Source organism: Antechinus flavipes, chromosome 2, assembly GCF_016432865.1.
Source record: "Antechinus flavipes isolate AdamAnt ecotype Samford, QLD, Australia chromosome 2, AdamAnt_v2, whole genome shotgun sequence".
NCBI lineage: Eukaryota > Metazoa > Chordata > Mammalia > Dasyuromorphia > Dasyuridae > Antechinus > Antechinus flavipes.
In genome coordinates, this window is record NC_067399.1 from 150,529,792 (window position 1) to 150,544,078 (window position 14,287).

Consider the following 14,287-nt stretch of genomic DNA (forward strand, 5'->3'; position numbering starts at 1 on the left):
ATAATGGCCATAAATGTCTGTAACATTTTTGCAAGAAATTTATCTAACACTTTTTTTCTCATTAAACCACATCATTGACTTTACACACTTGGACTTAGAATCCAATAAACTTACAATATGCTTTGGAAGTATAAATGAAACACAAAACTTGAGTTTTAAAGGGAAACAATGAAACAAATGCAAAGGAGTTCTTTATACTACTAAGGTGAACAAGAGCACAAAAGCCTGTAAGAGGCTATCAGCCACTCTACAGACTTGTTTACAACTTGTCTTTCTTTTTTTTCTCTATTGGCATAGCTGCATATGTCTACAATTATCAATTAAAAATGAAGTTACTAATAAAATAGCACAAATGCTTGAAGTCATGAAACTTAAACATGTCAGTATTAAATGAGATAACTGATGTCTCATACTCGACATTAGCTTCGCTCTTTAGAGGCAGTCAGATGCCACTTTGGATAGAATCCTGAGAATGAAATTAAAAAGACTTGAATTCAAATTCAATCTTAAATATTAATTGCATAACTCTGGGCAAATCACTTAATTTCTTTCTGCCTCAGTTTCCTCAGCTATAAGATGAGGATAACAATAGCACCCAACTCAGTGTTGTTGTAAGGATCATAGGAGACATAGTGCCTAGAATATCATAAGCATTTAGTAAATGCTTATTCTGTCCTTTCCTCTTTCTTTTTCTTATCTTCCTTATCTTTAGTTTTTTCTCTTTGAGATGATTCCCAATTTATCCTGTCTAAATCTTCTTTGTACATAGCTACTTGCATGTTATGCAATATGTTCTATTCTTACTGAGATCAGGGATTTGTTTCTTTACCTTTCTATCTCCAGCATTTAAAAGTGCCTAGTATATAGTAAGTACTTAATAAATGCTTGTTGACTTGTGGACTCTATTCACCCTCTCTCTTTATCTCTTCTCTTTGATTAGGAATAGTCAATACGGCAAGAGCATGATAGGTCATTGTGTGGAGACAATGTACTTGAATTGTTGAAAAGAGAATTAGGATAGGAGGTAGGGGGATGAGGAGCTCTGCAGGTGCTTAATACATGATTATTTGAACAAATGAATGAAATAATGCTAGTAAAAGTATAAACTCTCTTGGCTAAGATAATCATTTATATTCCTATAAGATGATGTTGAGAGGTTGAAAGAATCATGGATTTAGTATTAGAATGGATCTTAGAGGTCAGCTAGTTCAACTTTCTCATTTTACAAATGAGGCTCAAGAGAAGTTAAATGATCAGCTCAAAGAATATCAAAGGTTGCTTGACAATCAATAATTGAATCCTGGTCTTCTGATTCTAAATCCAAACCCGTTTCCCTTACATGGCATCAGTATGGTATAAAGTATAAAATTCCTCAAATTATTGTGACTTCTTTGTAATTCTTTTTTCCACTCATTCAAATACCCTCCTTCCAGGTGATGATGTATCATGCTCCCTTCATAATTACTATTTTAACTATATAGTAAGCAAAGAAGAGAGGAAGGATGGAATCAAGAAGGATTTGGGTTCAAGTCCTACAAGTAATATAATGATTTATTTTTAGAGGACTTATTGCTCTTCTTTGGGAGATGGACTTTTCCATACTTAAGAGTTCCTTACTTGAATAAAATCATAAGACTAGAATTGCTGCCCTTCCCCAAAGTGCAAATTTTTTCAGATAGTATTGTATTTTTCCAATTGTATATATAATATATATATCAAAACAAATTTCATTGTCTTGATTCATTCACTCATTAAATGATTAATTTAATCATTTAATTAATTAAATTTATTAAAATTATTAATTAAATAATTCATTTAAAAATTTTATTTTCAAATTTTCATCTTTCTTCCCTTCACTAAGACAATAAGCAATTTGATGGCCAGTCTTTTGGTACCAAGCCTTTCTAAACTCAGCTAGACTGGTGTTCTGATAGAAGCCACTCAAGTCTGTTTTTAGCTTGTGTTTGACGCCCTCTCAGCTATGTAAGACCTGCCAGAGCTTGTATTCCATGGGCATAGCCTTAAAAAACCTAGGGCAACCCAGCATTGGAAAGCCTGGTCAATGGAATGCAAAAGATGCTCTAAATAAAATAATTCATCAGACTACCTGCTGCTTTGCCCTCCCACCTACTGGGCTTAGTACTTAGTAACATGTCAAATGCCTGTGCTGTTAAAATTCATGGATCCAGAAAATAAGGAGTTACTTGGGATCTCTGAAATTGCTAAGCATTTTGCCACATTCCACAGTCTTGTCTTGTCTGACATGCTAATGTAGCTCAGGCTGCAGAGACCTTGGACTTCCTAAAGCTGCTTGAGTGGAGTGGGTAGTGGGGAGGATAAGGAACATAAAAGGATTATATCACTTCTACTAGGAAAGCCAGAAGCTAAGAGGGACTTATGGATTGAGGTCAGTGGGCCATTAAATCCTCCCTGACTCCTTAGTGAGATAAGCAATAGAAGGGCTATTTATGATGCCTTTCACAAAATGAAAATTCTTAGCAAGCAACTCCAGAGAAGGAAATATCATATTCTGTTCCCAAACACCTGTACAGGGGCTGAACTTTGCATTCCAGTAAGGAGCTGGCAATTATCTGGCACACAGCCCCTCATTCAGGTGCAGTCAAGGCTCACTGCTTCCACCTTAGCCAAAGCAAAAAAAGGTAGTGGAGCCGAGTTCCTATTGGGGGTCAAGGTGAAGGACAATGGGGTTAATACTCTTTGGCTTTCTGTCAATATCTGCCTGGTCTAGTATTTAGGCTGTGCTGTTAGGAAGTGGATAGGAACAGAGGAATTCCAAGCTCTCTGGTATTTGCTGACTGACTGTCTTCATTGACATTCCTTGGAGGTGGTGATTAGTAACATAAAGCATGGAGAATAGATTAAACTAGGGCTTATGTTAATAGGAAGTTGAAAGCATTCTTTCCAAAAAGATGTGTATCAAAGCTAAAAACAGATTTTGGAATTTTTCCTTCCATTATTAAAAACATTAACATAATTTTCTTCAAAATTTAGATGAAACAATTCATTCTTTTAGACTTTTTCCCAATCCATCTTCTATGGGTAGTCTTTCTTATTTCACCTTAGTAGGAGCATCTTTCCTTCTACTATCCCCAATTTACTTTTTATATATTTTGTTCACATGTTGTTCTCCCATTGCTGTGAAATCCTTGAGAGCAGGGATTGTGCACTTGCTTCTCTTTGAATTTCTTAGTGCCTATGTACAGAGCCTGATACAAAATAGGAACTTAATAAATGCTTATTGTCTGATTGCCTGAATCCAGACAAACATCAAGGCTTCCTTAACAAGTAGTTAACAGAGGATATTCATTTCTTCCATGTGATCCTTTTAAAAGAGGTGCATTGGGAAAACCCAAACTTTTAGTCTGTTAGTCAATGTGTCATTGTGCTCAGTGCTACTAAACTTTATAGCATCATATGTTTTGGTTTAAAAAAGAAAGTAGAATGAAGGGATGCAATTTGTCAATCCAAGGCAGGGTAGTACAATGGAAAGAAAAACATTGACTTTGATGTCACAGTGCCTGAGTTTGATTCCTGGCATGAGCTTGAACAATTAATAGCCTTTCTTGGTCTCAATTTCCTTATCTAAAAATGAGAGCACTGGAATCTTATTTCATCTACGATTTAAGGGAATCAAAGAATTTCAGGGTTGGAAAGAGTTTCAGAAGGGAGTCCCTCAGGACCTGGCCGCCCCCCCCTTCCCCCCCCCCTCAGTGACTCAGCACGCTCTGGGATCTCAGAGCGCAGGCGCAGCACAGTCCTGCTAGTGCCTCACTGCTGCCCCCTGCAGTCTGTAGAGGAAGCTCGATAACACACCCAGCCCCACCCCAAAGAAAGACTCCAGTTTTTTCTGTTTTTCTTTGGTAGTTTGTCTCTGATTAACAGACAGAATGAGCAAGAAGCTGAAGAGGACTTTAACCCTTGACAGCTTCTACACAGATAGAGAGCAGACTCTAAATCCTGAGGAGACTAAAAACAGGCAGTCCCCAGGTGATTCCCCAAAGGAGGAGATTGTCTGTTCCTCAGCACAGATGAACCTCATAGAAGTGATTAAAAAGGCTCTCACAAGGGAGCTAGAAGAAAAATGGGGAAAGCAGAGTGAGGCTTGGCAAAAGCAGAGTGAGGCTTGGGAAAAGGAGAGGGAGGCTTGGCAAAAGAGCCTGGAGAAGTCAGTTAAAGAGAGAGTGGATAAAGAAGTAAAATCCTTGAAAAATAGGATTAGTGAACTGGAAACAGAAAACAGCTCTCTAAAAAACAAAATTGGCGAAATGGAAAAAAATTCCACAGAACAAAAGAACTCAATGGGACAATTAGAGAAAGATTTTAAAAAAGTGAGTGAAGAGAATACTTCACTGAAAATCAGACTTGAACAAGTGGAATTGAATGACTCGAGGAGACAAGAAGAATCAGTCAAGCAAATCCAAAAAAATCAAACAATGGAGAAAAATGTGAAATACCTTCTGGGGAAGACAACAGACCTGGAAAACAGATCCAGGAGAGACAATCTGAGAATCATTGGACTCCCAGAAAAACATGATGAAAAAAAGAGCCTGGACACCGTCTTCCAGGAAATTATCAAAGAGAACTGCCCAGAAGTCATAGGAACAGAGGAAAAAATAAACATTGAAAGGATTCATCGATCACCCACTGAAAGGGATCCTAAAATCAAAACACCAAGGAATATAGTGGCCAAATGCCAGAACCCTCAGATGAAAGAAAAAATATTGCAAGCAGCTAGAAAAACCCAATTCAAGTATCAAGGAGCCACAATAAGGATCACCCAGGATCTGGCAGCATCCACATTAAAAGATCGAAGGGCCTGGAATATGATATTCCGAAAGGCTAAGGAACTTGGTATGCAACCAAAAATAACTTACCCAGCGAGAATGAGCATCTTTTTCCAGGGAAGAAGATGGACATTCAACGAAGTAAGCGAATTTCATCTATTTCTGATGAAAAAACCAGAACTTAACAAAAAGTTTGATCTACAAATATAGAACTCAAGAGAAATCTAAAAAGGTAAAGATTAATCTTGGGAACTATATTTTGACTATATAGATGTATAAAGAATACATGTATACCTTGTTCTAGAAATTGATGTGGAAAGGACATTGTACCAGAAAAAGGGTAAAGTGGGGGTAGTACATCTCATGAAGAGGCATAGGAAACCTATTATATCTGAGAGAAAGAATGGAGGGGGATGAATATAGTGGGTATCTTACTGCCTTCAGAATTGGCTTTAAGTGAAAAATCTTAAGACATATTCAATCTATGGTGAAGCTTCTCCCATCTCATTGAAAAGTGAGAAGGGAAAAGTGGAAAGGGAAGGAATAAGCTAAGCGGAAGGGAATACGGGAACTGGGAGGGAAAGGGGTAAGATAGGGGGAGGAACTCTAAGGCGGGGGGAGGGACACTAAAAAGGGAGGGCTGTGAGAAGCAAGGGGTGCTCACAAGCTTAATACTTGGAAGGGGGGGAAAGGGAAAAGAAGGGAGGAAAGCATAAACCGGGGTTAACAAGATGGCAAGTAATACAGAATTGGTCATTCTAACCATAAACGTGAACGGGGTAAACTCCCCCATAAAGAGGAAGCGGTTAGCAGAATGGATTAAAAGCCAGAATCCTACAATATGTTGTTTACAGGAAACACACCTGAAGCGGGGAGATACATGCAGGTTAAAGGTAAAAGGTTGGAGCAAAATCTACTATGCTTCAGGTGAAGTCAAAAAAGCAGGGGTAGCCATCCTGATCTCAGATCAAGCTAAAGCAAAAATTGACCTAATTAAAAGAGATAAGGAAGGACACTACATCTTGCTAAAGGGTAGCATGGATAATGAAGCACTATCTATATTAAACATATATGCACCAAGTGGGGTAGCATCTAAATTCTTAAAAGAGAAACTAAGAGAGCTGCAAGAAGAAATAGACAGTAAAACTATAATAGTGGGAGATCTTAACCTTGCACTCTCAGAATTAGATAAATCAAACCACAAAATAAATAAGAAAGAAGTCAAAGAGGTAAATAGAATACTAGAAAAGTTAGATATGATAGATCTCTGGAGAAAATGTAATGGAGACAGAAAGGAATACATTTTCTTTTCAGCAGTTCATGGAACCTATACAAAAATTGACCATATATTAGGACATAAAAACCTCAAACTCAAATGTAGTAAGGCAGAAATAGTAAATGCATCCTTTTCAGACCACGATGCAATGAAAATTACATTCAACAAAAAAGCAGGGGGAAGTAGACCAAAAAATAATTGGAAACTAAATAATCTCATACTAAAGAATGATTGGGTGAAACAGCAAATCATAGACATAATTAATAACTTCACCCAAGAAAACGATAATAATGAGACATCATACCAAAATGTATGGGATGCAGCCAAAGCGGTAATAAGGGGAAATTTCATATCTCTAGAGGCCTATTTGTATAAAATAGAGAAAGAGGTCAATGAATTGGGTTTGCAATTAAAAATGCTAGAAAAGGAACAAATTAAAAACCCCCAGTCAAACACTAAACTTGAAATTCTAAAAGTAAAAGGTGAGATCAATAAAATTGAAAGTAAAAAAACTATTGAATTGATTAATAAAACTAAGAGTTGGTTCTATGAAAAAACCAACAAAATAGACAAACCCTTAGTAAATCTGATTAAAAAAAGGAAAGAGGAAGACAGGGCATGTTTGTTGGATGCTAATTCTTACAGCCTGATGATGCTCATATTATTGTTGGGAAGGGAAATGTGGCAGCAGTGGCAGTCATTTGTGTCAAAGGAAACTAAGTGACCCATGCACCAATCTATGCTAGGGGTTTCTGATGTTTATCTTGTGCTTTTCTATCATTTTCATACCCCAACACACATAAATATAATTAAAATTAATTTCTTTCCTTAGATATCAGTGAATGTGCTAGCCATCCTTGTCAAAATGGTGGAACATGTGTGGAAGGAGTCAATCAATACAAATGTACTTGTCCACAAGGATGGAATGGAAACAACTGTCAGCATCAGGCTCAGACAGGTAGGTAACAGTTTTGTGAGTGGGTAGAAAGAGCAAGAAATTGGAAGAGAAAGCAGAAGCCCTAGTACTCCAAACTATTAATTTGTCTGTATGGGCTTGCCTCACTGTGCTTCCTCGTGATTTTTCCTTTTTCCCCAGAAGCCTATCCTCTGTGGAATGGCACTTTTAGCCATTCTTTTGTCCAGCACCAAAGCCACAAATTTCCAGCTATGAAAAGTGAAAAGCCTTCTAAATATAGTGACCTAGTGGGATGAATAAAAGCCACGTGGGACCAAGACAAAATTCATATCAGTCCAATCATTATGCCTGCTTATCGGAGTTGGCCAGAAGATGCTTTTAGTGAACCTACAGAGAGCTTACATTCCAATATCTTTATTCAGCTACAAACAGCACTCATTTTATCTACCTGATCTTAGAATGTTAAATATAAGAAGGCAGATTACTGACTTGTTCTAGGACTATTTCTCTAAATGCCATAAACAAAGATGAGAACAAGATTAAAAACAATAATCACTGTCATCCTGCCCAAACAGGATGAGAAGAATAAGATAACAACATTGGCAACAATAATGATAGTAGTTGCTGACAATTATCTAACACTTTCAGATTTGCAAAATATTTTATATCCATTATTTAATATTATCTTTACACTAGCCCTATATCCAGTACTATAGGTGTTATTATTTCTATTTTACAGATGAGACCCTCTGAATCTCAGAGAAGTTAAATGATAACTATAGTCACAAATTAGTGGCAGAGGCAAGATTTAAATGTAGGTCTTTTCTAAGCTCAAGTTCTTTGCTCTTTGTCTCTTGGAATGCACTTTCTCAGTACACTTCTCTGCTCACTCCCAAGTTCAGCTCCTTACCTATATTTAGCTGTATTCTCCCTAAGTTGAGAACAGAACTTCTCCACAGGAGATGCTTCAAGGGAAATTTAATTTTTTTTCTCTTCAGTGGCACCTGAATGGAGTGTGACCAATGACCCTGCCTTCAGTCGCAAGCCACGTTGTGCCAAGGTGGATAGAACTCAACACTGTAGCTGTGAGGCGGGTTTCCACATGAAAGGCACAGCAGATAACAGCATATGTCAGGGTAAGTGCTCAGGGAACCCGTTAGGACCACGACTAGAAGGTTGAACTAGAGCCTGTAAGCATTCAGTACTCTTTTAAGACCCTGGATCTTAGTGGATTGAAAGAACACCCAAGTTTCCCCATGGTCCTAGCTATCAGCCATGAGTGACTCAGACAGAAGGGGAAATAGATTAGTTAAATGAGTCCTGATGTTAACTTTGTGTCTGGAACATGTTGTATTTTTTAATGGTACTGTCTTAATGAAAGAAGGAGCTGAGTCACTTACATCAGAAATTACCTCCTTTTAAATATCTTGAACTGAACCTTCTGCAGACATTTCCAAATCAACATGTCCAACACAGAGCTCATTACATCCCCTTTCCCTTAATCTTTCCCTCTTTTCATTAATACTATTTAGGGTACTCCTGTGCTGATCATCATCTCCACACTGAATTTCTCTAGAGTCAACATCATGCCTATGGCTCTAATGTTAAGTTTGGGAGAGACTGAATTATTTATACAGTGTATATTAGTTGAAATAATGGAATCAACTCTCCATCACACTTTCTGTATGTGGTGTAGTCCTAATCTCTGATGTGGACAGTGGTAGCAGGATGATCCTATTGCTCTTCTCTGATGTTGTATTCCATTCACAACCTCCTCATGTATCCCACCAAAAGCAGGATCTCCCTTCCCAGAACACCCCGCTGAACCAAGGGACTTACTCCAAACAGGAAAAGGGCTGCTATTTAGAGATTTTGCCCAGATTTAAGACCTTGAAAACCACTCATTTTACAACTGTTGAAATAGATTCTCTCCCCTTTTATAAATGATGGTAGGAATTGCTTAAGTCTTTTAATAGAAATAGTTAAAAATCCCCAAATCCCTTCTTCCCATGCTACCTTGCTTTGCTCCAGACTAGACTGTTAGAGATAATATGCTCTCTGAGACTTCCAAACTTACCAGCTACAAAACAGGACACACCCAGACAAGGGCATGTAGGCTGAGAAATGCTTGTTCTTTCACTGCCTGTCAACACCAGCCTGCCTGGGAAGGCACTGAATCAGCTCTACCTCCCAATAGATGAGTGGAAAGAATTGTCTTCTTCTCCAGCTCCACTGGCTCCTTCCCTTGTTCTTTTTACCCCACACCCTTATTTCTATTATCTCTGGAACTTCTGAGAAAAAAAAATAATCATTAGAACCTTCCAAAAATCTTATTGTGAAAAGTTAGTTCATCCTTTATGAAGAATTCCTATGCTTCAGAGGTCACTGTACCCCATTCTTTGAGGGTTTGATAGCAGCATTTAAGGACATTCTTAAGGTTAAAGGTTTTTTACCTTGTTTAGTCATGGCTCCTTTAGCAATGTGGTGAAGTATGAAGAACCTTTCTCAGAATAACTTTTTTTTCTTTTTTAATTTATTGAACTAAATACAAAATAAGAAAAAGCTGAATAGAAAAAAGAAATACAGAAAAGGAAAACAAGATAAAACATATTCATGTACTCAGCAGACATCAAGGAGAAAAAAAAATCAAGGAGAACAATAAATTTCCATTTCAAGAAAGCTTATATAATAGCAGAAAAAATTATATCTTTGCTTTCTTGTAGATTATTCTTTTCTTCTTTGCCTGAAAACTTTTTACTTTATTCTTTTTTTTTCCTCTTTCATACACCCCACCACCTTTCCCAAGCAGGTCAGATATTGGTGATTATGCATAAAATGCATAAAATAAAATGCATAGAATTTTTTAAAAATGAACTATACTGAAAGAAAATTATCAATATACACACACATACATATATACATATATATGTACACATATACATATATACCCACAGACCCACACACATATCCATATATACATATACGTGGCCTATGTGTATACATACTTACATATACTCAGACACATATAAAAATGTATCTAAAACAATAATAATATGGCTGAGACATAATGTACATTTCTCATTTGATTGAATCTTTAGGTTTGATTTTGTCTAAGATCAATGATTACTAGCCCTACTTTTTTTCTAGTAAATCCTATTTCTGATTCTTGCTTTAGTGTTTCTGTATATCTCATATTTACTAACCCTGCTAACCACTTTAATTCTGCTCTTTAACTTGCCTTGCTATTACTTAGCTTTCCTTCATGCATCCCTCCTTTATCATCACCCTCATCCTTTTCTTCCATCTTTATCCTGTTCCCATTAATCTACATACCTTATTCCATTCAGATTACTCTAAATACCCTTCTGTACTCCCACTTTATCTTATGCTACCCTCCCCACTTTATCCCTTGCCCACTAATCTACACACCTTTTCCCACTGTCATAAATCTACATATCCTTCTATATCCCATCTTATCTCATTCTTTCTCCCCATCTCTCCCCCCTTGTTTTTTTTAATAGATTTTGAAGGGTGCTATATCCTTCATGGTATATACATAATGTTGCCTATATAACTCATTCTCAATGTGAGTGACTTTTCAGAATTATAAGCCCTCTTCCCCTCTCTAATGCTTCTGTGTCTATTCTTCCTCTGTACATCATTTGTATAACATAATTCCTATTTTTACCTTTTCCTAGACAGTTTTGCTTTTTAGAGTCAGATTGTACTGAACTCTGTCCCAGTCTTCCTTTTGAGCTACTAAATTGCTGGTGTCAATCTTAAAAATATGATATACATTTCCATGTAAAGAAAAACATTAACAATTTGTCTATGTTAAATTCTTTCAGATTAATCTTTAATATTGACTCTTATATGTTAAATTTTCTATTAAATTCAGGTTTGATTGAAATAAAGTTCTGAATCTACAAGTTTGTTGATGCCCTTTTTTTTTTTCATTCAATATTATGGACAATTTTGCTAGATATGATTTTTTTGGCCACAGGCCTAGTTCTTTTGATTGTCAATATATATGTTGCAGGACTGTGATCTTTTATTGTAGCTGCTGATAAGTCCTGTACAATTCTAATTATAACTCCAGCATATTCAAATTTTTTTCTTGTTTCAGAATAACAGTTTTTAAAATATAATGTATAAAAATAAAATGCATAGAATTAAAAAAATAAACTATACTGAAGGATAGTTATCAAATTATAACTTAAAAAAACAAGTTCATAGACTCCAGGTTAAGAACTTCCATATCAGGCAGAAGTGGCAATAGCTTTGTGGATGGCACATAGTAGCCCAGGCCATTACAATTTACATTGGCCAGAGATTCATGGATGTTGATTGTGGGATTTGGGGAGGGGGAATTTTTTTTTCTCCACAGATGTGAATGAGTGTGAAGTTTATAAATTAGAAGGGGCCAACCAACTCTGTATGCACAACTGCATTAACACTCCTGGATCCTTCCGCTGCTCTTGCCCAAGTGGCTATAGGACTCTTGAGGATGGAAAAAGCTGTGAAGGTGAGTTATATCCTGCTAATTAAAAGGATCACTGGTTGGAAGCGGGAGGAGAGAGAATGCAGAACAGACAGAAATACCTCCATTTCTATCTCATTCTGTTCTTTCAACTTCTAGGTCCTGAGATAAGAAGTAGAGACAGGAAAAGGGTGAGGCAAAAGAATGGAAATGATTAGTATTAGAGACAATCTTCCAAATATTCCAGAATAAATAGTTGTTTTATGAAAGTTTTTAAAAATTTGTATAAAGGATTCTCAAGTATGTAGACATTTTCAAGGCTGTAACTGCTCTATAGAGCTAATCTCTGATTCAGAAAAAAGAGATTTGAAGCCTGCTCAGCAGAGAGAGGGTGTAAAGGGGAATATTGTGGTGGAGAAAATCCTATAATTAATAATGGTGGTATGATTATACCTCATCTATAGGTATAATAATATAATATCTATAATTAATAATAATGGTATTATTATATATCATAGTTAGCTATTTCAGGGAGGGTGGGATGTGATCCTTCTTTTCACTCAGGTTGCTTGATCACAAACCTCCTTAGAGAGTTGTAACCCTACTTTGGAGATCATTATCCCAGAGGGAAGTAGAGATATGTCATAATCTGAAGGAGAAAAGAGGGAATTGAAAGAGACTATTCCTTTGATGATGTTATTTAGCCTTTAGTTTCAGTTTTTTTATTATTTGTGAAATGAGGCAATTGAACTAGATGTCTTCAGATGCCCCTTCCAGAATGAGAAACAGGAGAGGAGTAATGACAAATTGCACACCTTACTATGTAAGATGTCCTCTGCACATCACAAAACTATTCAGAGAAATGAGATTTTATTGTTTTCTTAGACTAGACACTAGTAATAGAAGAATTTGTGCCAAAGAGAAACAAAAAGACTGAAGGTGTAACTTTTATAACTTGTCACTTGCCATTTCCATCACTAGTAGAACTGGGGTCTTTCAGGGTTTTTTACTAACATTTTGAAATTTAACTAGAAAAATTTTAAATGGTAGCTGGAAAGATAAGAATCAATATTGTTAATTAATGAGTGACATATGGTGTTTTGGACATAGGAAGAGGGGTTTCTTCTTTATTCTGATGGGAGAGAATGCCATAGTAATATTAAATAGTAATGATGATGCTAATTCATATTTGTATTATTAAGTTAATTGGTATGGACTCCATTATTTATCTTCTGAGCACCATCCTTGACAGCAGAAGCAACATGGTACAATGGAAAGAGAACTGATTCATCAGATTTTCAGATGACACAAACCTGAAAGTGAAAGTTAACATATCAGGTGACAGTCAGGATCTGATCTTGACTGGCTAAAGTACCAAGATGAATCTAGTAAGATGGAATTCAATAGAAATAAATGTAAAGTCATGTAATTTTGTGCTTTGAGTAAGAGAACCTGGATCTAAACTCTATCTCAGTTATTTAAATGTCTGTTTTACCATGGACAAGTCACTTTACTTTCTGGTTCTCAGTTTCCTTACCTGTAGAATGACAGTGTTGAACTAGTTCTAAGATCTCTAACTCTATAGCCTTCAGATTTATCATATTTGGCCATATAAGTATATTACCAATACAGTATACCCAAAATTATTGTAATCACCAACAGGAATATCAAAGAAATAGAAAGCATATTCCCTGTATTTTCAAGGAATTTATAACTTGGGTTTTTTGCAGTTTTGTTTTTATTTTATAATAATAGGTTTTTATTTCTCAAGATACAGGCAAAGATAGTTTTCAACATTTACTCTTGCAAAACCTTGTGTTCCAAATTTTTCTCCCTCCCTCCCTCCTTCCCTTTCCTCTCCTCTAGACAGCACGTAATCCAATATAGGTTAAACATGTGCAATTCTTCTAAACATACTTCCACATTTATCATGAAAAATGATATGAGGGAGAGGGACTTAAAGGAAGGAACAAATTTGGAATTCAATATTTTAAAATATTAATGTTAAAAACAAATAAAGTATAATTTTAAAAGAAAAGAAATGATATAGGTCTGGGAGAACTGGCAGCAAATGTAATCTTTTATTTCCTTTTTCTTACCCATTTAATCTCTTACAACTTGAGGGGAAAAGAAATTCTCATGAATTATATCTGATACTGGAGGGGAACTATTGATTCTCTCTTTGCTATTTTTCTCTATATGTTATAGATATTGATGAGTGTGCAGATTCCCAGAATACATGTACACGGGGGACCACATGTATTAATACAGGTGGCAGTTTTCAGTGTGTCAATCCAGAGTGTCCAAAGAGCAGTGGTAATGTGAGCTATGTGAAAACATCCTCATTGTAAGTAAAGCTAAAAATATCTCTATGATAGGGTCACTTTAGCCCAAAAGTTGTTTTTTTTGTTTTTTGTTTTGTTTTCGGTTTTGTTTGTTTGTTTTTAGTGGCTTTTAGCTATTTAATGTGACTCAGGGGAAGTAGTATTTTCTAATGGGTAGGGGGCTGGGAGAGAACCCAACTGGGTTTTTGTTCCATTTCCACTATTGGCAATAAGAATGAACTGGAGCAAGTCAGTTATCTTCCCTCTCAGGATAAGAGGAGAATTGAGAACTGGATATAAAGCTCAGCTCACTAACTTAATAGTTTTGTGGCCTCCTCCTAAATTAGATAGATTAGAAGCTATAAAGAAAGGAAAGAAGTTAATTGAAGCTAAACTGGCTAGAAAGGGTAGGTATCAGTAGGTTTGTGAATTGGAGTAGGGAGATAACAAAACCAGCTAAAAAGTCTGGGAACATTTAATATCAGA

The 14,287-nt window shown here is 36.2% G+C and overlaps 1 protein-coding gene across 1 annotated transcript in view; it reads left to right on the forward strand.

The window, feature by feature from the left end:
* Nucleotides 1–14,287, forward strand: part of FBLN7 (fibulin 7) — a 75,605-nt gene that overhangs the window by 53,062 nt on the left and 8,256 nt on the right. Inside the window, exons 4-7 of the mRNA XM_051975813.1 lie at nt 6,914–7,039; nt 7,996–8,133; nt 11,385–11,522; nt 13,686–13,824. Coding sequence (XP_051831773.1) covers nt 6,914–7,039; nt 7,996–8,133; nt 11,385–11,522; nt 13,686–13,824 — 541 coding nt within the window. The remainder of the gene's footprint in view (nt 1–6,913; nt 7,040–7,995; nt 8,134–11,384; nt 11,523–13,685; nt 13,825–14,287) is intronic.